The 22,666-nt window shown below is 42.2% G+C and overlaps 1 protein-coding gene across 1 annotated transcript in view; it reads right to left on the bottom strand.

The window, feature by feature from the left end:
- Positions 1–954: 954 nt before the first annotated feature.
- The window catches only part of DKK2 (dickkopf WNT signaling pathway inhibitor 2), a 44,538-nt gene continuing 22,826 nt past the window's right edge, over positions 955–22,666 (bottom strand). The window contains exons 2-4 of the mRNA XM_032186342.1: positions 7,021–7,171; positions 5,619–5,768; positions 955–5,103 (exon numbers count right to left, since the gene is read on the bottom strand). Coding sequence (XP_032042233.1) covers positions 4,853–5,103; positions 5,619–5,768; positions 7,021–7,171 — 552 coding nt within the window. The 3' untranslated portion in view covers positions 955–4,852. The remainder of the gene's footprint in view (positions 5,104–5,618; positions 5,769–7,020; positions 7,172–22,666) is intronic.

Below are 22,666 nucleotides of genomic sequence, written 5' to 3'. Positions count from 1 at the left end.
CACAGTGGCTCAAGGCTTGGGATTTTGAGGGAACGGAATCGCTCACCACTGGGGCAGCGCTGTGGGGACAAGGCTCAGGAGCAGTGCAGGATGTGTTTGTCCTTCCTCCATTCTTGGTGATTGCACAGGGATATGGTGAAAACATGGCTTTTACAATAGCATTTAATTATTTTTTGAGGCAGAGTCCCCTTCCGCCCACATTTCAGGCTTTTGGTTGTCTCTCTCCCATCCACCCTTTTCAGTGCTCTCTCCTTACCTCCTGCACTTCTGCCTTCAACAGGTCTCTGAAAAGCTGGCAGAACCATGAGAGGGGCCACAACAGACCTTTGCAGTTTTTCAGCAAATGACAATAATTATGCTAAAATTAAAAGTTAAATGTCACGTAAGAATGCGTGTAGGGTCTGCGTTGAACCGTAGGCACTCTTTGGTAGCCATGGACATATTAAAAATGTATTAGATGATGGGGCACCTGCGCATAAAGTTTCTGTTCAACGGAGAGTGAAATGTTATAATCTAAATAGGTGATGGTGTCTACACAGCTCTTTTAGAAAATAAATTTTTGAGAGTTAGAGGATGGATCTCAAGGCTCCTAAAAGCCTTGGCTTGGTGTACCTGCTATATGATGAGTTTCTGTTGGCCTTGACCTTCAAGATACTTTTTTAAAGTGTTGTTACTAGAAGGAAAGACAACTGGAAGGGATGAAAAGAAAATTATTTGATAGAATTTAAGTCTTTGATTGGGGGGTGAGGTTGTAGATCTCTGAAGTGAAAACAGAAAGGGCTGGCAGGTTGTTGACAAGGAAAAGTTTAGGAATGTCTCTTCTTACTCTCCAGGTCTCTGTCCAAGAAGGGTCATGTGTCATGTGTCTTGTTCTTGTCTTTTTTTTTTTTTTTTTTTAAGTTGGCACAAATAGCAGAAAAAAAGCCAGAAAACAAAGAAGATGTATAGAAGATATACGGAATTCCAGTGAATTGTATTTTGGTGTCAGATTGGTGTATGCTGTTGAAAGTAAGTGCATAAATCTATTTTAATTGCTTGCATTAAAAAATAAAAAATAAAGTTTAAAATCATAAATACTATAGGTTGCAAACAACACAAGACAAAGCAAATAGTACAGTAATAGATACACGCCCACATATATACTGTAAATCAAATATATGCTGCTAGACAGTAGAAATCTATTATTTTTTTTGAAAGTTAGTAAGTTTTTCCAAAGAGATGTTGCGTTGCTGAGGCTATTCTAGGCTAATAGGAAGAGTATTTTAATTGTTCAGCAATAATCTCTTCAGTACTTGTGTCATGACAGCAGATTTCTGAAATGTTACTGAGCCAAAGTCACTCTTAATTCCTTTGATGAGTGAACCAGTGAGTGAGAGCAATTATCCCCAAATTTAGCTGTTCTTTTATTCTTAAACTGATGTATAGTTCCCCAAAATATTAACTGAATAGCTTCTAAACACTTCAAACTTCAGCCTTGCGAAACTGCTTGCATGCTATTCAGTTCAGCTATGTTGCTCAGTATTTGTGGTGTGCGAAGAACTGCCTGTGCCTATTGTTTTTGTTCCCAGATTAAATCTCTGAAGGCTTTGGCAGTTTCAAACTCTGTTGAAGTCACTGGGATCTGAAGATGCTCACAACTTTGTAACCCTTTTAACAAACAACACCATAATAATAATAATAATTTTCAAAGGACTACCCACCAAATACTGTAAGTAACAGTAGCAAAACCTTTTCATTTTGTACAAACATCAGTGCTTCTGGGAGACCATTCCATTCTCCAAATGTACATATGTTTGAGCAAAGGGTTCCCAGAAACAAGCAACAAGAATATTGAGACCATTGCTCAATAACCACGGTTTTTATTTTGCAATAGTTATTGAGATCTGCAGGGGTTTTCCTGGGTTCAAAACTTGGCTGTTTTTAGTAGCAATATTTTCAGTTGTGTCATATGAATTGTTTCATTTTGTTAGAGCTGAATGCTGTTATCTGCCATTTCGGAACTGCTAGCTATGTATCTTGGAGCAATGTAGTTGTATGCTGTACAAATGGCAAAAACCTATAGCAAAATGCTGTGTAATTTGAAAGTTGGCTGTAATCTCTGTGAGTCTCTCGGGTTTGTATCACTATCCAGGGGATGTATCTGAGCACCTTTGTTGTTTAGCCTGGTTGATTGAACATTATGCACCTAGATGCACTACTTTCAAAACTTATTCTTGAATGTTCAGGTGGAAATTCTCTCTCAAGAGATATTTATTTTATTTTATTTTTTTCATATAGATAATTGCCACTTAAGCCAGTTTTGCGGAAATGACACATGGAGATTTTAAGATGACCTTCACATGTTTTACCGAAACTTAGCCTACATAGGGTTTTGAGACACGAGTACCATCAGATTCTTCTTCTTGTACAGCTAAAGCATATATGCTTTTTTCCAACAGGTTTGCATAGCCTTCCAGAAAGAACTACTCTTCTTAAGCAGCAGGTAAGGAAAAGAACTTGGGTAAAAGATTTGGGGAGGAACAGGAAAGGACATTTAATATATTTAATCTTATTATACATTTTTCTACATTAAAGTCAACAGGCTGCAAATATATTCTGCTACAAAGCTTTTTGTAAGAAATATCTCTATAAGAAAATACATCTCATTAAACATTTCCTGTAAATAAATTATCCCAAATAACTACGGTTTGTAAGAGGAAAAGGGAGGGGGCTAGGCCAATGATAGGAAAAGATAAAAATTGCTGAGAGCCCATTTCTGCAATCCCCCCTCCCACCCCCCCACCCCTCGCTCAAGCTGGGTTACATTTTCTTTTACATGTCATCACAATGAAGGCAGTAGAGCTCCTCTGTCAGTGTAAACAACACTTGCAGAATTGGTTCCTGTATTTTTTGAGTATTTGAAGTGATGCTATTTGTAAGTCTTATTCCTGCTTCAATTATGCGAGAAAAACTCCTCTGAAATAACCAGAGTTAAACTGGTAGGACTGTGAGATTAAAGTCTGACCGAGATTATTAAAAACAGAAGAAACTATCTCAGAGCAGTCCCTCTAGACCAATAAAAACCAACTCCAGTAGGGAAAGAGGCTTGTGAACTACTCTTATTTATACTCTTATGAAAGATAAAGGTAACGTAGCTGAGGTCTGTGTTCTAATTAGGAAATCTGAGTAGGGGTGTATAAAAGCTATAGCTTTAAAACAACCACTGACAGAGACATGTCAGTGGAAAAAGGTGTTTAAAGTATGGGTGACATGGTCTTAAAACTATATACTGGTGTCCTTGCTTTCAGAACTGATTAAACAGAAAGATCTCTTGTGTTATAAAACATGACAGTGGGTAATTTTAAACAGCTAATTATGGTTTAGCATTAGGTCAGTTATAGAATTGGACTTTTTAAAAAAATTATCAGTCTCTTTACCAATGTCTATACAAAGGAATACTTGCAAATAAGTAAAATTAAAAAAAAAAAAAAAAGTTTGAAAAGACCTGTGATAGAAATCAAACGATGTAGGCTGTCCTTTTTTAACCAGTACACAAACAATGTAGAGTTGTTAGCTGTTTTCACAGTCCATGTACTTCCATCACTCCTGGCAGAACAGTCCAGACTGAGAAAAGATCAAGTTCAGGTTGGATACACACGAGCCTGGTGTGCTGCAACATCCCGTGATGCTTAACAGGTCAGTGTGGTCACACCATCTTCTTGCAGCCTTTTCTGCTGGAGAGGAGGTGCTCACAAGAGCCAACTCTTTTTTCTTTGCTACCTCTAAGAAACAAATCCATTTACGCTTCTGCAGAGTGCAACCAGATTGAACACTGCCAGCAAACTGTGGCCCATTGCTACAATTAAAATGTAAAACTCTGAGTTTATAGCGCTATGGGCTAAATCCCCCAACGAGTGCCTACACTGTCTGTTACAACAGCAACAGTGGCACAATTTCATAGCTCTTCATGTTATGTACTTCAACACTCTGCTGTCTCTTTTGGAAATGTCTATAATGCATGTATGTTTAGGCAAAGAAAGTATATTTAGGACTAACGAGCAACTGCCTGTATATAATTCTGGATTCAGCATGCGTGTATTTGCTTCATCTGTTCAGTCCAATGTATACTAGCAGTAAACCGAGACAAATACAAGCGATTAAGTACCATACTATGACATTGAACTACATAAAGCATTTCAGTTTACCTAAATATACGAAATAAAACCCTGTTTAAAGGCCTCTGACTAGAGAAATTGCTGCTGTCTTGGAATTGCAAGATGGCAAGTTTTCACCTCTTTTGCGAGGGCCTGCAAAATGTAGCACTCGTGTAGCACTCTTGTCCTGCAGGAGCGCTTTGCTGAAGTGTCAGCCCTGAATGACGAGAGTGTATGGACATTCACAGTAACTGCATTTCCCTCTCTCACACCTGCCATGTGTATTTTAGTGACCAATAACGTGTTGACAGACAAGCCTTCCTGGAATGCGCTGCTTCCTATATGTACAACGTATACAATTTATTTAGCAGGCACTGTGATGCTGGAAAACCCCTGTAGCCCATACACTGAACCCCGGAACATCATGGGACAGCACAGCAAGGTAAGTGGCATTAATTTCCACCGCGCTTGTTTGCATACTAGCATTTCCCACAACCTGTAGGAGTTATTTACAGAAGAACTGCACAGTGGGAAATCTCCAGCTGCTCTTGTGTTTGCCACCAGCTCAAAAAGAAATGCGTTTGTGACTTCTTTCTACTCCTACCCTAACTGTTGCTTAAGCCACTCCTCTTTCACGTGCAGTCCTTGTTTCCCACCATGCTGTAACGCATTAAATACATACAACCACAGTCACTTGATGCTGCCTTCCCAGTCCTCACTCAGATTTTCTGACATACGTGAAGTCGTGATTTAGAAGAGGAGGTCGCGTCTTTCCATACTTTGCAAGACAGCCCCTTGGCACAGTCACATCGTTGGAAAATCTCCAGTCCATGGGAGCCTTTCTTGCGCTGTTTGGTGCACACCTCCCCCTGGTGCAACACAGGCTTGCAAATTTTGGTCCAGAAATGGCGAGCACAGCAGTGTCCTTCAATACAGTCTGATGACCGCAGGCAGGGATCGCCTTCGTGTCCTAAAAGGAGTAAGCAAACTATTTTACCTCAAGGGAAAATGTGAAAATACAGGTTCAGTGCAGACTGATGCCAATGAAGCTCAGAAAAAGGAGAGATGATATTTCCATCTGTGGCTATCTGAAGGACATAAACACAAAGGAAGAGATGAATTAGGAAGGTTTGGGAGGGTAATTGGTGCAAACTCTCCCAAGACTTAGGAAGGAGACTACAGGTTTGTAAGCACAATGCCAAGTGCTTAATTACATGACTGTTATAAGAGGAGGATGTGTACCGTCTTGCACAACTGAAAAATGAATTTTCGGTCCCCTCTGATACAGAGAAGACGGCAGATGCTATTTCAATCACAGGAATTGTTGGTTGATGTTACATCACTTCTGGAGTTGTGCTCTGAATTCTCACGATAGAGATTCATGACCTGGGAAATGACTGTTGCTGCTTTGCATTGCTGTACTTAAACAGCAATAACAGGAGAGTTACTAACTAACGAGACAGTGTAGTGCAAATGTGCTCTTACCTTTTATGTGTGACAGCTTGGACTGTGGCCTCCCTAAGTTTTGCCATCCCAAATCCTTGCTAGCATAATGACCGTTCTTCTTGTTGCGGGGCCCGTCTAGAGCAGGGATGTGAGGCGTAAGGATGCTTTCAGTTACAGGTACGCAAATACCTGTGGGGAAAAGTTGGTCAGTCGTAGATTTCAACAAGAGGAAAAGCAGCTGAGGAACATACTTGGGCCAGGATTGGGACTGGAACCATGAAAGCGAGGGCGTGCTGGGCTCAGCTCCAGCAACTCTCAGCTCTCATCACGGCTCTGTCACTGATCCCTGGCCCCTAATTTCATCACAGCAGTGCTTCACTCACTGTCACTGTCTTGCTGTCACACTGGCTTTATGGTGAGCATCTGGAGACTGCCTTGGAGACATCTCTCTCTGATCTCAAGAGGAGAGTGTGGGAATGTAAACAGTACAGTTAGAACCCCCCCCCCCCCCCAGGGAAAGTATCCCTAGGATTGATTGGGTCTCTTCTGCCTCCTTACAAATATGGATTCTTTGCAGTTTTCCTGCAAATCAAGCCACATTGAATGTAGCACTTGAAAAGATGCTGTGATTTTTGTCAGTGGCTTCATCATCTGGCGGTTTCCCCAGCCCAGAGGAGGAAAAAGTCTGGTTGTACACAAGCCTTAAACGTAAAAACTATTATAGATAATGAAGTGGAGAAAAGGTTTAAAGATACATTAAAAATACATACATATATTCCTTGCAGTGCAGGATATTAGAAATGGCAACTGTGGCTTCCTGCACAGGCGTGCTTCAGGGAGGGGGAGGAAGGGGAAGGAGGCAGGGGAGATTGAACAGCCTCTAGCCTGGCACAGCTTTTGAATTTCAACTCATGCTGCACTGTCACAGCTGTCCCTCTTTTCCCTTCTTGCCTCTCTTCCCTTCCCCTTCCAAGCTAGGCACCATCTGGTCCTGCATTGATATGACAACCATGAATCCACTTGGTCTAATTTTACTCTTTAACGACCTCTATTTCTCTTGGCTCGTTCAGCATAAAACTTCCCCTGTCCAACCACACAATGGATATGCAGTTATTAAATGGAGTCACAGATCAGACTGGTTTCCTATGATTATTAGATCTTGCACTTCTCTAGAATTAGAAGAGAAAGAAGATCACTCAGCATCTTTTCTAAGCCAAAAGAAAAAGACAAGTAAAGCTTATAGCTGATGATATTTTCAGCTTCAGTGAAAATACTGGATAAAATCCCTTTAGTAAAAGGGATTCTATTTTGATTTAGGAAAGAAACTGGAGTTACCCAGAAACAAATACTTCTGCTGAGAACATTTGGAAATCTCTTTTCAGTAGATACTATCAAAATGCTGATTTTACAGAGGGAAAAGAAGAAATGACCAAAGAAGTACCATTGTTGCAGCGATTCCCAGGGCAGCACATTCCATCTCTGTGGCAACGCTTCTTCTTCCTCCGGCATATCATGCATGCAGATGTCGCTTGATGAGGACTGTGACAGTACCGCCCGACTTCACATTCCTTATCGTTGGTGCAAGGGTAGGCCTGGTGGGTAAAAAGAAAAGTGAATCAGTGTGCAAGGGATGTATATAGTCCATTTCTAAATAAAATAAATAAAAATGAAGAAACCTGCAAGTGAGATACCATTTGCTTCGACTAGGAGATAGAGGTAGGGACACTTTACAGCAATCCTTATGCTTAAGCTGCTGGTGGAACTGTATGACAACGTCAGGAATTACAAAAATACAACCAGGTCCCTTGGTGATCATCTTTTCTTGCCTCAAACATACGTTGGCACAAGAGAACTTGTAGTTCTGTGGGTTCCAAGTTCTCAGCCCTCTGATTCATAGACGAGAACTTAAAACTCTACAGTGAAGAAAAAAACAGAGCCAGAAAACTTGTCTCAGTAGCTGGAAGTCCTGATACACACTCTGCAACAGGCAACGTTTGAATTTGTCTTAATTCCATGAAAGAATTTTGCTTTGACAGGTGTCAGGTAGGATAGTAAGGTCACTGTTCTTACAGTCAGTGTCCACACCACACTGGTACAAACTCCCTTGCAATTGCACCACTCCCCACTGACCCACACCATTTGGAAGAAAACAAACATCTCCATTCAGCATTTCACTTTGATAACCTTTACTTTACTTATGTGCTTAGTATACTCCTTAAACCTGCCAACTGTTAGACAACGTCCCAATGGCATACAGCACAAAATCTCTTGCACATATAATTTCATGAAAGCAGAGAGAGACATACAAATTTTTCCCATTTTCATCAAAAACAACATTATCTTACAGGAAAACTGTCTCCTAAGCAGAGGGTTAGAAGGTTCTATATTCTCCTCTAAAAAGAGTGAAGGGCAAGTTTATTGCTACAAAAGGAAAAGCCACGATGCTTTAAGGACACATAATGACACCATCACATTCCAGGATCCCTTCTGCTGACTCCCACACAGCTACAAACTATGCTCACTGTCTGCATCTAATTTTACTGCCTATTAAATTAATCATAGATTTTTTCCATTCCTCAAAATTATACTTGAGGAATTTGTTTAGATAAAAAGATGAGAATAAATTTTGGGCACTTTCTGGAAAATGATGTTTACACTTCCTCAACTAATTTTCTCCAGTGTTTTAAATGAATCAAATTGTTGCTTTTATTGTTTTAAAAATGACTCCTGCAATTATTTAACACAAACAAAAAGCTCAATTGACTAATTTTCAATGTAGAATTATTACTTTTTAAATATTTTTAATCAAGACTTGATTTTATTGTTCTCAGGAAAGACAAACATGGGGGCTGTTGAGAATTTAAACTATTCTTTTACATGGAGAAGTACCTTTTTCTGTCTCTGTGCCATTCTCTCAAGAACTGGAGAAGAAAGAGGTCTGATAATAAAAACATGCAAGATTTTCTAGCTGGGTGGACCCACGCCATTTTCCATGTGATTTCATTAGTTGTTTTCTTTTTCAAAATGTATTTTACAGTAACAAAAGAGCTGCCTGGATATTTCCAGAGTGCTGCTGCTCTGTTACTCCTGCCCTCTGAATATATGCATCTTTGAAGAGTGAAGCTAGAGTGCAGCTGTTTGGAGTAACTAGGCGTGTGCATAAGGCTTTCTCCCTTAAGAATAAGCATTTCCTCTCAAGTTCACCCTCATTCATCAGAGGAGGTCAGATCTTTTAGCTAGGAGTAGTGATAAGAGACAAATGCAAATGCTCACCTGCATGGTACGCTCAAGGCGTAAGTGGATTCTACCTATTCTAGCAAAGCAGACCTAGATAAAATGCTCTCTGCTCAATCTTATCAGTCCTTCCTCTTGGATTTTTCAGCAAGGAATAATCACCAAAAAATTATGATATAGCTAAAGTAAGACCTTACTAAACTAAATAACTGAAAATGCAGAAAAGTAATTTTGTATAGATCTGTGCATGGTTTTACTGAGTTTGGAAAATACTAACACTGCTAGCAGAGGGAAATGCAAATAAAAAACAGATGAACTAGCTAAAACCTGGAGATGAAGGCATTTTAGACCCTTGTCTGTCATCAAGACCTTCATAACCGCATCTTTTTTCCAATATGGGCATGTGGTATACACCTGCAACTTGTCAGCAAGAAGCCTACTTGCAGTTTTCTTTTGGTTCCTCAAATAGCTTTAAAAAAAAGAGTTCCCTGATTCTGAATGGTGCTAACGAATGCTCTTGCGTACCATATCTAGTGTCTGTTTTACTTTTGGCTTTTAGGCCGAGTGACATTTAAAAGACATCTAAGATATGCGTCTCTCAACTTGATCTTTAAGAACGGTGAAAGTAACAAAAGGCAATTTTGACATTCAAAATTGCCAAGAGAAGCAACATACATGTAACTCAGCCTTTAGTCCCACTCTAGAGCCCTGTCCTAAACCGAGATGACATTTTTGAAATTAAAAATAAGCCAAAGCATTCCCCTACCACAGGCCAACAACTGCAGCACATCCACAAATCATTTTGTGTTACATGAAGCTCGGACAACAACTGGCAAGTCCACTCAAAGCCCCAAAAGACCAGCTGCCAGCCAGCTCTGTGAAAAACCTCCTTGCAAATGCCTGATGCCATCAGTTGCCTTGATCTTTCTTCCAAAACCGCCATCCATTTGGCATCTTAGCTATCAATCACCGGGAGCTTGAAACAAAAATGTCTACATAGCCGTGTCTCCTAGTCACTAGACATTCACTGGAATAACTCCTACCTCCCACAAAGTTATTTCTCCCTCTTCACCGTGCTCAGTATTAAAACACAAAAATAAAACAAAATAATATAGTGTGTACATAGCCTTGGCTAACACGAGGGAAGGAAAATGTGTTCATAATTGTCCCATTGCCAGCAGTAGCTGAGCATCTAAGTATAAATATGTATATATAGTTTAAGATATAGGATAAAAAAAAAATATTTGTAAAAACATACAAACTAACAAGAGTCCATGCATAAGTCAAGGTTTTCAGAAACTCTTACACCACAGTGCCTAAAACACAGTCTTTACGTTTGGAGAATAGCAGAGAACATTTCCTATATACAATGCAAAGACACAAATCAGTCCCAGATGGAGAGGGAAAAAGCAAGCTGTAAACCAGCTCTACTTCCCCAGCAATGATAACTAATTCTACAAGGCACTTCATCCCTTCACATTCTTCAGCTCTACATATCATTTTCTGGTCGTAAATCTCTATCCACTAAACACGGCTTTGATATTATGGGAAACCAGATGAAACTGAGATAAAATATGTAGCACTCCCTGAAGCTGCATTTAAACAATCTTGCTTAATTTTTTTTTTTTTTTAGCCCAGATTACATGCAATCAGGTCACTCCTAGCATGGTACAACCTAGATTTGCCTGTGATAGTGTCACATTTCCAGATTGTTTTCTGATGAAGGGCATTGTTTGCTGAGATGTTTTCTCCTCAGACATGCCAATTGGTTTTGTATCCTCCTATAAAATATACTGCTGAATATCTGTCCCAAACCAAAATGCACAGAAAAGATGTACTGGATTTTATGTTGGGGGTTTCAGGCTAGGTATTTAAATGGGTGCTGCTCTTTCTGAGCCAGGATGTCCCTTACATCAGTCCACTAAGACTAACCTTTACCAACTAAGTTATAGCAACACACAAACATTATCCTTTTCTATTTTGAGGCAGAGGGAATCTCCATTCCGGTCCTTCCTGAGTTTGTATTCAAAATGCCAAGAGTACATGATAGAAATACCCAAGGATGCAGTTTATAAAGGGGGAAGTGTTTTTTGTTTTTTTCCTCCAGAGTTGAAAAAGTCCTTCCAGAGCCACTACTGAGGCTCTCTCCTTTGTGTTAAGTTCGCAGTGAGGCTGAGGAAGCAAGTGATTATCTCGCTTCCATGACTAAGTGGCTAATGCCGTGCCTTTGATTTGAGGAGCCTACAGGAGTGAGGTTTATTTCTAATTTCATCTTCCCCTTTTGCCAGAGGAAATCTAGCTTAGCACCTTTCCTCAGCTGACTTGCAATGAGGCTTTCTTGATATGTTTGCTGGAGTCATTTGCTATCCCGCACATTTTATGTGGTCGCCCTGAACCACGGAGTTTCACCACAAGCTGGAATAACACCGAGTGGTGGGGCCGTGGTGCTGTGCAGGCAGGCAGCCCGAGTCTCTCTGTCTGGCACTATAAAACGTAACGCAGAAGCACTCCAGCAGAAGAGTAAGACAGATGCTGTAATGTGCTGAAGGGTGAGTGAATAGCCTGATGGCAGGCACACGTTATAGAGCTGTGGGAGATAAGGGCTTGAATTTCAGCGTGGCCTCCAGCAAATATTTGAAGACAGTATTCCCGGCCAGTGTCTTAGTCACCGGGCTCCCATTTGCTCATATTATGATGTCTCATTTCTTTTTATGCTGAAGCTACTCCACGCTGTGCTAGCAAACTATGTCAGAGAAAAGTGAGAAGAGCAACTGGCATCCTCACCTAGGCTGTGTCATCACTTACCCAGCACAAGCAGTCCCAGACACCGCTGGCTGCAGACCCACCTCCAACACCGAGAGGAGCTGTACCTAAATAAGTGGTTTGGTGTAACAGATACCAGTACGGAGTCCCCAAAAGCAGTTAAAGCTTTTTCTTTTTTTTTTTTTAAACACATCATAAAGTCCTGGTGCAGAGTCAGTCCTGGCAGATGATCACGGCTACTACCACTCCCAGCAGAAGAAACAGCAAGAAGGTTATTTGTTACCCTCTTACCGTGGATCCTGAGCAGTGCTCAAGAAGAGAGCCTCAGTCTCACGTACCGCATAAATGACAAGCTCACTCTGGTTACCACACCAGACACTTGGCCAGGTTCTCTCTAACAAACATCCCACATTGGTTACTGGGAACTGACCTGCAGAACGGGAGAAAAGCCTCTGTCAGCAGTAGAGCTGGCAAGTGAGAGCACTGCGGAGCTACCAGGACAATCCTTCACTGCACTCCCCCAGCAAAGAGGCAGGAGCTGCTGTAAAGGTGAGACAAAGGGCACCAGGAAATGGATACTCACGTTATCCTAGGAATAACCCTGCTACCTAGGTACCAGCGTAGTAGCAATCACATTTAGGCAACTACTTGCACATCCCCGGTGATCCCTAGTCGTTAATACCCTACAGGAATACCCGTACTGTTAGGTTATGCTATCACATCCAGCAGAAATATTTTTCTGCTGTCAAAAGACCTTTTTTTTCATATCACCTATTTTCACACCGTGTCTGTGAGACAGCTGACCACAAATGAATTAGCTGTTCCTCACTTGTTCCTTAAGAAGAAAAGCTTATTTTCCTTATTCCAATTAATTATACATTTATAAAATTTAAAACAATGGCTGTCGGAGAGGTGGAAGCTGACCTCTCTACAGCCAGTGTGCTAACTGGATGATCGCATAATTTATTGATCGCATAATTTATTGATCATGAACTGAACTGTAGGTGAGAGAACAGGGTTTCCACCCTCCCCATTAGAGCCGAACAATAGAGCTCGCTGCTCTTTGCTCTCAGGACTGTGCACGTTGCTCAATATCCCACAGCCATCAGGCACGATGAAGCAACCAACTGGCTCAGTCATGGTCCTCTCGTCCTGCTCTGGACAGGGCAGAGCTCTCTTTCTGAGCAAGGACTTTGTTCTCGTAGAGCAAACGCATGAAATAGCCACAGGGGTGCCAGGTCTGCTTTTGCTTTTCTCTCTCTCTCTCTCTCTCTGAGAATTAATTCAAAGTAAAAGCATGCCAACAAATTAGGAAATGCAAACATATGCTTTCACCAAATAGCCTGATGTCAAGAATAATTACAGGGAATACAAGTCACTGTTTGACTCCTTGGGTTAGGCTTGATCCTGAGCAGAGATCTCAAAATTGTTTTGTTTTTTAGCAGATCAGGATTGATGGGGCAGTTGCATGCAACACGTGGCCTGTAGAGCTGGATGAATACATTGCACAATGGATTTGTCCCAGTCAACTCTGGAGAGGGAACGAAGATCCTCTCTGTGCAAGGCAATCAAAAGACCTAATGGGATCTCACAGGACACAAACCTTTGTAACAATGGAAATAAGAGCTCTTTGCTCAGAACCACATAAATTGGATAAAAGAAAATGGAAAAGAAAAAAAAAAGAGCACAAAACAAAACAAACAAACAACAAAAACCCTCCTCCTATAGCTTTTTTTCCTGCAAGGTGACTGAACTGCTTTCTGATAGCTTCTCACATGTGTTCAGACAAATCCACGTCTAGCAGACACACTTTGCCTCGCTTTCTCCTAGCTGTGAAGCGAGCATGTAAATTGAGATGCGGATGGGAAATGACCGCCATTTACTACTATTTTGTTTTTAATCCCAAATGAGAAAAGAGCTTATCAGCAGCCATCTGGAGCAGTGCACTTTTCCCACAGCACTGCTGATGTTGCTGTTTTCTATTCTTAGCTCGACACAAGCATAGATGATAGCGAGGGACCTCACTGTGCACAAGCAGAAAGCCACGGTTAATTTATCCCATGGAGGAAATCACGCTGTGCTCTCAGACAGCTCCAGACATGGATCCTGTCTCAGACTGATCTCATCAGAAACTCTCAACTCTCGGTGACTGCTGTGGCACAGACCCTTCCTGAAAGCAAAACTCACAGTAGTTGCAGTGAAACAGATTTACTCCATTCAGTTGCCATGACAAGCTTAACGATCCAATCTTTTATTTTTTTCCCCAAGCCTCTTTCTTGTTCAAACATCTCTGACCCACTTCTCTGCCAGACCCAGCGAGAACAGCACCATCTTCTGCCTCTAGGTTAAGCACAGACACTTTCTTCGAACAATAACTTATTTTTAACTCTTCAGCTTAAAACAACACTGCTGTTTATGAGGTCTGATTCAGTCTGACATGGTGCTACATCACGGATGTGTACATTGCAGCCTCCAAAGATCATTCCTTCAAACTGTGTGGCTAATGGCCCCAGAAGCCTGCCTTATTAAGACAATAAATATTCGTGTTTGAAAGTAATACTCAATCCGCTGCTAGACCACCAGGGGAAGAACATTTCTAAAACATGCAGTAGTCCAAGCTCTCACAATTTGCGAGAGCCAAAGAAAACTGAGATCTTAACAACCAAAAAACAAACTTCACTGAGGGCTCTCTGAACCGGCACGGCTGCAGGACTCACGCGGGTCCTGACTCAGGCTTTCCTCATCCCAACAAAATGTCGTGGAAAACAACCTCCTGCTCGGCCAGCGACAGGGACTTGCACGGGGAGATGTGCTTAGGGAGGAAGCATGTGGCTGCAGTACCTGGGGAAAGAAGTCAAACACCTTAAAATAAATACGGGAGCTGTTGCCCTATTGCACACACGGCTCTCCAGCACAAATGGTACCTCTTCCAGTGTGGCCAGAAGACCTCCAAAGACCTTTCATCTAATGGAGTCTCAATCGTACTGCGATCTGATGCGATCTTCCAGCCATACAGTGGTCAACTAGCATTTCTAGTCGACAGCACAACCTCTTGTTCAACAGCTCACAATTCAACACCTGTTCTTACCTGTTCTCTGGTTTGTGTCCTGCTGGGAAGAGGTAAATGGGTGTCTCTTTATAGCTGGCCTTGCCTTCAGGAGGACATACAGAGAAGCCAAACTAGAAGGCTGTAGTGCTGAACTGAGTTACTGCAGAGTCACAGAGGTGCAAAGTTAAAGTGGCTCAGTTGAATGCCTGGGTAAATACCGCTATTTGCACTGTGTTGGCCTTAATTTAGTGTGTTCCACATCAGCTGTGAAAGTATAAACTCATAGGTTTAAGACACTTACACTAATACACCTTAAAGTTTATTCACCTCGATGCTCCTTTGATTCCCCATCTATAAAACCTGGAATGAGCTCTATTTCCAAATGACTTAAAGGCCAGCACACTATGCCCAAAACATCTTCAGATATATATTATTTATACCACAAAACAGCATAAAACGACTGCCAGGATGCATATCCACCAGGATATCATAGTTCCCAAGGCAGCTCAGCTCTGAGTCTTTCTGTGCTATCACACCTTTAAGGTAAGTTACCAGCCTCAGGCTCATACTGGTGTCACTGCTGAATCCTCCCACGTCAAAGGAAGCATACCACGTTTCCTGCACTATGCACGCAGGAGCTCAAGTTTCTCCTCCCTCCCTTGCATCACAACCATGGGACTGCACAGCAATACTCAGCCTTTGGAGAGACCAGGAGTCTCCTACACTGCAAACACAAATCTTGAGTCTGAAGGAGACCTCCTCTTCCATAAAACTGGTACCTTACAAAAGAGATGACTAAAAAGGTTCAAAAGCTTGGGGAAGAGTCATTTTGTCCCCACATTTTAGGGGTTTTGTCCCAGTGTACATGTATGTGGTTCATATTGCCTGGTAAACTACCACCAACAGCACGACAACAGACAGCATCAAAACAACGTTAGGTAATCCTTGAAGCCAACAATGTAGTGCTAAATCAATGTGACAGGAAGCCTCTAGGTCTTGATTTTATGTCATTTTCGACTGCATCACCAAAGACCGCTCAGAGAATAAAGGTTTGTTGACACGCACTTTGTTCTATGTCCAGCCTTCGCAGCAGACTCTTCTTGTCCTTTTATCTCTGCCTTTTCCCCACCCCTTCTCTAATGGTTTTGCTTTTTAGTTTTGTCTCTAATTGGCTGTTCCAGAGTAGGATTCTTCTGGCTTTTTGGTCAGCGTGTTTACTGCTATGGATGAGCAGTAGGTTGCCAAAAACAGTTTTCCCTCGGGATCTATTAACTCTAGAAGTAGGGGTTATTTTATTCATCTCAGAACATTGCCCAGATGGAAGCAGCTAGCAGATCCTGTGGCACAGAAAGTAGCAGGCACTAAACTGCAGGTAGGTACTCAGATATTACGACTGGGAGTAGAATAACATTGCTGGGAACCGGCAGCAAGTCACTGTTCAAACACCTGGATCTGCATGTCCCCAAATTGTGATACACTCTCAGGGTGGAGCTTTTATTGGGAACCATCCCTGCAAACATGCATTCAGCAAGAAAGATGAGACAACAGCTTTACTTTCCGAAGTACAGCTACTGAGGAAACACACTTCCTTTGCTCTTACACATCCACAAAGTCTAGGAAAAGCAAGGGGGAAACCCTGTCATATTGAAGTCGGTGCAAAAATTCCATTTGTCTGCTCCAGAGCCTGGAGAGAAAAACGCTTCCAAGTTATAACCATTTGTGCAGTGTCTGCAGTCCTCATCCTGGAAAGGACTCCTAGGTATTCCTTGCAGAGTTCACTTTGCACTGCAGAATACACAGCGTTTAAGACACTAGTTTTCAAAATGCAGTTTCTCTGGCCCTCCTGTTTAAAAGGACAGCCCTGAGACGGCCAGAAGACGACGAAGAAGACAAAGGATGTTTCTTCAGATCTTACATTTGGTCTGCATAAGACTAAGAAACAGGAGGAACCTGTAACGCAACCTGGCTTTCCCCATCACAATAGCAGGAAAAATTACAGTACAGGAGCTGCAGCTCCTCATCCTGACTCCTTCCAGCATCGGCTGTGCTTGCAGCAGGGCCAGCAGTGCTCATCCACTGGGACAACCTGAAGAGCTGCCACCCTGGGGCAGGGCTGGGGCACGGCCACCCCCTGTCGAGTGGTGAGCCTTGGGTTGCTCCCTGTTCGGCTGGCTCCTCAGCAACAGGGAAAAGGAAAAAACGTAATGCGAGGCTATTAAGGCAAATTATCACACTTGACACAAAGGAGGCCAAAGATGGCAGAAAAGGAAAGGACCCTTACAGCGTCATTAAAAAGTCATCATGCTCTTATTAGATGATTAAGTTAGGGCTGCCTACTCGACTTCAGCCTGTGGTAAAAATCGTAGCAATCAAGGTTTCAACACTATTTACCCTTTTTTTTTTTTTCTCCTTTTCTTTTAAAATGCTCCTAGTTAATTTTGCACAAACAAGCAAGCATGAACAACACAGCAAGGCAAGAATAACTTGTGAGTAAAACCAGATGAACACTAACATATTTACATAGTGTAATGACTTCACTATTAATTCAAACAAACCCAGGCCCCAATTCTCCGAAGAGAGAGCTCAGCACATGCAGTCCAGGAGGCAAGAACAGGGTGGCTTCAGACTACATTTCTGTCTGCAGCCCCGGAGTGAGCAGGGGCTGCTCTTGGTTTCAGCCTGCAATAGCCACCGAGGGACCATCTTTCATTCCAGACATCGCACTCTGACTACGCCCTCCTCTCGCTCTTACGGGCCCCTTTCCATCTCCAGGCAAGACTTCTCTCAGCGCTAGGGACCATAGCACAGAGGGGATGGGACAAAAATGTGGAAATCCCTTAGGGTCACAGTCAAGCGATAAAAAAAAGAGAAAAAAAGTAGACTCAGGTTTTGTATCTGCAGGGGATGGGGGTGCAGAATAGTGGCAGTCGTTTCTTGATAAAGGTACCAAAAAAAGTCCAGAGAAAAAGATTTAATCCTATGCAGTTCATAGATCAAGTCAAAAAGGACACTGTGCTCTTCTAGTGGTGATCAGCACACAATTACCTAGGGTTCTGGCACATAGCATTGGATTAACGATAGGTCCAGCCCCCATCCTCAGAATAAGCTGACTCTGCAGCTAAAACTGCAATTTGTCCTCTTCCCCGCTACATTTTGCCATATTTTCTGGACTTATGTTTTCAAGCACTCTCGTCTAGTCTGAAAATAATATTCTTTATGTGGAGTTATGGAATCTCCTCTTTGTTCCTAGATGTCTTGGATGTTAATCAACATAAAGTCATTAAAAAGTTTAATCCCCTATGCTTGGCACAACATCAGACTGCGAGCAGTTTCTTTGTAACAGTCTTTGGAATAAATATCCATTAAAGATTTGTTTTTTCCTTATACTGGTCACCCACATTTTATAGTGGGTGGCCCTTTCGTTTATCCCCTTACTGTATTTCCATTTCTGAAGCTAAGCCAGATGCAGCAACCTGATCCCATTTTTCAGTTCACGCAAGTTTATTGTAATGAAAAGTTCCACGTCTATCTGAAACTTGTTAGGAAAGCCAAAGAAACAGGAACCATGGCAAAACTGCACCACCTTCTTGACAGCTTTTATTCTGCATGAGTTGGATTCTCCAAGGTAGTGCATGCCTCGCTGGCAAGCATTTTTGCATTTGGATGCCCCAGAGTGCAAACAAAAGGGTCAAGCCATTCCTGAACTACCCTTGTTGGGATTATTTGCATCACAGCCATGCCCAGAGGCAGTGTCTAGGTGCTGTGCTCCCCCACAGTTCTGTATGGTCAGCTTTTCAACTGCTGGGTAGTCTTCATAAGCAAGACCAAACAAGGGCAGAAAAAACATTAAGGTTGTTGGTTGGTTGGTTTTGTTGGCTTTTCTTCTTCTTCTTTTTTTTTTTTTTCTTTTACACAGATGGAAACAGTAGAGGTGATTAAATGGCTCGGCTATGCCAAGGCCACATAAGAAGTCAACTATACACAAATAATTTTTTTTCCAGCCCCCACCCAATTAACTGCAAGATTCTTTCCTTTTTCTGAACTTGTACCCTTCCTTTCAGATGTGCACATTAGAAGTGATTCCGTACCTTTGGCAATTACCCCTTTTATAAGGGGATACAACTACAAATCAAGGCAACCACGTTTACCAACCAAGTATGAAAATATAAATTCCTACTTTCAAGTCTTAGCCATGATGTGTATTGTACATAAATAAACTGATTACCTAAAGCATATTTTACAGTTGAACATATTCAACCTGTTTAAAACTGCCTTGTATTTCTTAGAGCATGGACATGTGCACAACTTGCCGTAAGCTCCGTGCTGAAATGAACTGTTGACCATGGCTATCTGATTGTGGCAAAGGAAGATTTCCTTACTCACTTCTTGCTAGAGTGTTTGCTGGAAGATATAAAGGAGATGTGATTTACTATTTCCCTTGTGCTACAGCAAAAATAAAATAATAATAATAATAATGTTGTATTATTTTAGCTAGAAGTATTTATAACTGAGTGCTGGGTAGTTCAGCTAGCAGCAATGCAACTTCAGCATTCAAATGCCGAATGCTATTTATCTGTTTGTGCTTGTGAGAACATATGCATATTTGTAATGGCTAACTATACACAGAGCATGATTCACCTCTTAGGCAATGGATTATTTCCCTTGTTACATTGCAAGGAGGCAAAAAAAAGCAGACGAGACTGACAAGAATGAAAAGTACTTCATCACTGAAAAGTAATGAAGTGATGCTGGATGGCTTTCCCTGGTCATGGGAAGGGTATTTTTCCCACGTCAAGCAACTCCCTTCCATTTTCCTGCTCTTCATAATCTCCAGGAGACAGGGCTGCACAAAACAGTTCACACCTGAAACAAGCAAGACAACGCAATGCCATGGCAGGGCACCCTCAGCACCGTGCTCTGACGAGCTCTCAGGCTTGAGGATTTCTCTCCCCTTGCACCGTACCAGCAGTGCTGGTGGTGGTGGTGGTGCACCCACCCTGCTGCAAGAGCTGCAGAACCCACCAGGCAGCTCTTCACATTTGCAGGAGTCTAAATTCACCCGTTTACGTGCTTTGTGAAAAACAATCAGTCAGTCAAACAGAAAACGTGACCTTGCACGTAGACCACTCAGTCCTGAAACAGACATAGTTCCCACTGGCTTTACAGGATTTTCCAAGTAGGAAAATCAGCCCATCCTGCTAATGTAGCAGAACATCGCTGTTAAAATGCTACAGCATCTTCTAAATCAGGCGCTTTAACTCTGCAGCTTAGCATTTTGAATCCTGTCCAGAGGAGCACGAGTAGAAAAGCCCATCCCTGGAAGCACTGAAATTGCCATTTTCATTGCTGTTGGTACTGTCAGTGGCACCAAAAGTATCAGCTTCTACTGCATCCTGCTTTGCAAGTACCAACTCTCCACGTTCAGTGTGGATGCAAAAGCTAAAGGAAGCAGGAAGGACTCCCTCTGGCCCAGGGGAAGCAACCCCAGTTCCCACAATGGGAAGCTGCTGCTCTGAACACTCCTGTAAATCCCTGTCCAGCGCCTGGACTCTCAGAGGCCTTGCTGGAGTTATGTTCTTACGACATTTTTTTAGACCTAAATGGGCAGGCTGCATTGAAAGCACCGGTTTTATTCCCGAAAACCTGTCCTTGTCCCTTCGGTGCACTGTTCTCATTTCAATCAACATTCTCTGGACCTGGCCCACGGACAAGACAGCGCTCTACCTTATTAACCTTAAAAAGTTAACAATTAAAATCCATACAGTGGAGAGAGATGCTTTGTCACTAAACGAGAACCATTTTCATCATCATAATTAAAATGATCAGTCAGAATTCTTGGCTTGAGGGTGTCGGGCCACCTTGCTGAGCTGCCACAGAGTATATGAATCAATACATATGAATTACTTTAAACTTAGTATAAGTTGTAGATAGCATATAGGGTGCATATCGAGACTTGATATAATTTAAATATCTTTAACCAGGTTTATTCAATGGAAGAGATCTTTTTCTCCATTAAACCAATGCAATGATGCTGAAATCTACAGCCTGAACGCATACAGGAGCATTGGGATCACTGGTAGCAGTGCAGATACTGAGAGCAGCCCCTCAGCAAGCCCCATCATACAAGAACTGCTCCTCAGTTAGGCTTTGGCGCGCTGCAGAATATTGATTGAACATGAAAATGCTGCCACGTTACTGCTACGGCATTTTTCTAGCACATTTTGAGAGAAAATAAACACTAAAACACTCCTTCTAAAACACTCCTTTCCAAATATTTTTGCATTTTCCCCCATCTTATATTGACAATGCAGTGCCTCTCCCAGCTACTTACACAGACCTTCGCCGACCTTCTTTCCTTGTTCCTTTTCAGTGCCAGCTTCTTTTTTACTTACGGTTAAACCACAGTTGTTTACCGTATACCAAAATATTCGAGTTAATTATCTTAAAGTCTTGAAGTCAAAGTACATATGGTTTGGAAACGAGGGTCTGTCTTAGGCCTGCCTTTCATGTAAATACGCGCACACGCACACGGCGGGATGGAAAATGCCTGCATGGTACAGATTTGCCGAGGAACGTGCAGTAGTACCCTTATCATCCTTATCGGGTGTAACTCAAGAAAGGCTTTTGAAAAGTTCAAAAGAAAAGCAGCAAATTATTGTTTTAATGAGGCTCCATTAGGCAGGACTCTGTTCATGCCTCTCCCGGATCCCTGTTTTCATTAGCACGCAACATGAATAACAGCAAAGCTATTTGTACGGCACTCGCTGCTCGGGCGCAGGCTCCCACTCTTTCTAAGAGGAGCCCTGGCTTTCTTTTAGATGTACAATCCAGCCCTGCTGTTATCTGCTCTGGGAGAAAAAAAGAAAAAAACACTAATGCAAATTAATGGGAATTTTGTGGCTGGCCAACAAAGGGGCTTTCCCAGCCAAAATCAGAACAAAGGTTTTAATTTACTAAGTAAATCAAAAGCTAGAAGGCTTAATCTTGCAATCTCTCCCTAATGTGAGCAGTCCTTGCTGTCATATGGGATCTCATGGTTTTGCCGGGCTTCACAATGGGTTTACCCATTAAAGACTTCACACATGAGTTAAGATGTGCAGAGCAGATCATAAATACATGGCAGCACAAAAATATTATGCAATGTAGATGTGTTAGTTGGAAGCATTCGCTTCTAAGTCGGAGCAACTTGGAAAAACTCTCAAAAAAATGCAAACAAACAGTCTGTTTTGTTCACAGAAAAGCTCAGGCTCTGTGCGTCAATTTTTCTGAAACCCCACATCCACTCATCTGTGCACGGAGCAATGTCATGGTCTGACAATGCCTTCAAAAAGTCCATTTTGTACTTCCGAAATGAAACCCTTTCAAAGCTTAAATAATCTGCTTTTGTAGCCTAACCAAGCTCATAAATATTTAAGTCATTAGACACATTTGCAACTCTAAAAATATTTTTAAAAACATCGCTGTGTTCAGAAAAAGCAGCTGTACAGCACTCCATAAATCTACTTTTTCTGCGTGTTCTGAGCAGAACCTGTTTCAATTTCAGTTCAGCACTGCAGAACAAACACATCTGAGAGAACAGGCCAGTTACTTTTTGATCCTGAGCCTCTCTCCATCTGCAATTACAGCTAAGGCAGCGCTTACGTTTCGGCTGCTCCATGCGGCCACCAAACCTACCCTAGAAATCAACCAAAGACCTACAAGGCGTCTGGTGCACGCATGGCCCCGTTAGCTCTGATGGGATCACCGGCCGAAGGGTTTGCCCTATGTGAGGGAATATGGGAGCTCTGGGCTCTGAATATCAGGCTCCTTGGGGCAAAATAGAAAATACCTGCAGAGCCGTAGTCAAGTCCCAGCCAAGAGAGGTGCTGGGTCTCTGCCCACTGTGACAGCTCTGACTTGGGCACCCTGCGTCGCTTCTCCATGGCCCACCAGGCAACGAGCCTTTTAGTGCTCCAGATTCTGCCTAAGTTTTGCCCCAAAAAAGGGCCTAAAGTGACTGGTAAAAGGTTTGCTGTCCCGGTCTCCCCCTGGCAAGGTGCTT

This window comes from Aythya fuligula, chromosome 4 (assembly GCF_009819795.1).
Source record: "Aythya fuligula isolate bAytFul2 chromosome 4, bAytFul2.pri, whole genome shotgun sequence".
Classification (NCBI taxonomy): domain Eukaryota; kingdom Metazoa; phylum Chordata; class Aves; order Anseriformes; family Anatidae; genus Aythya; species Aythya fuligula.
The sequence above is the reverse complement of the archived record's forward strand: the minus strand, read 5'-3'. Positions and strand labels throughout refer to the sequence as shown.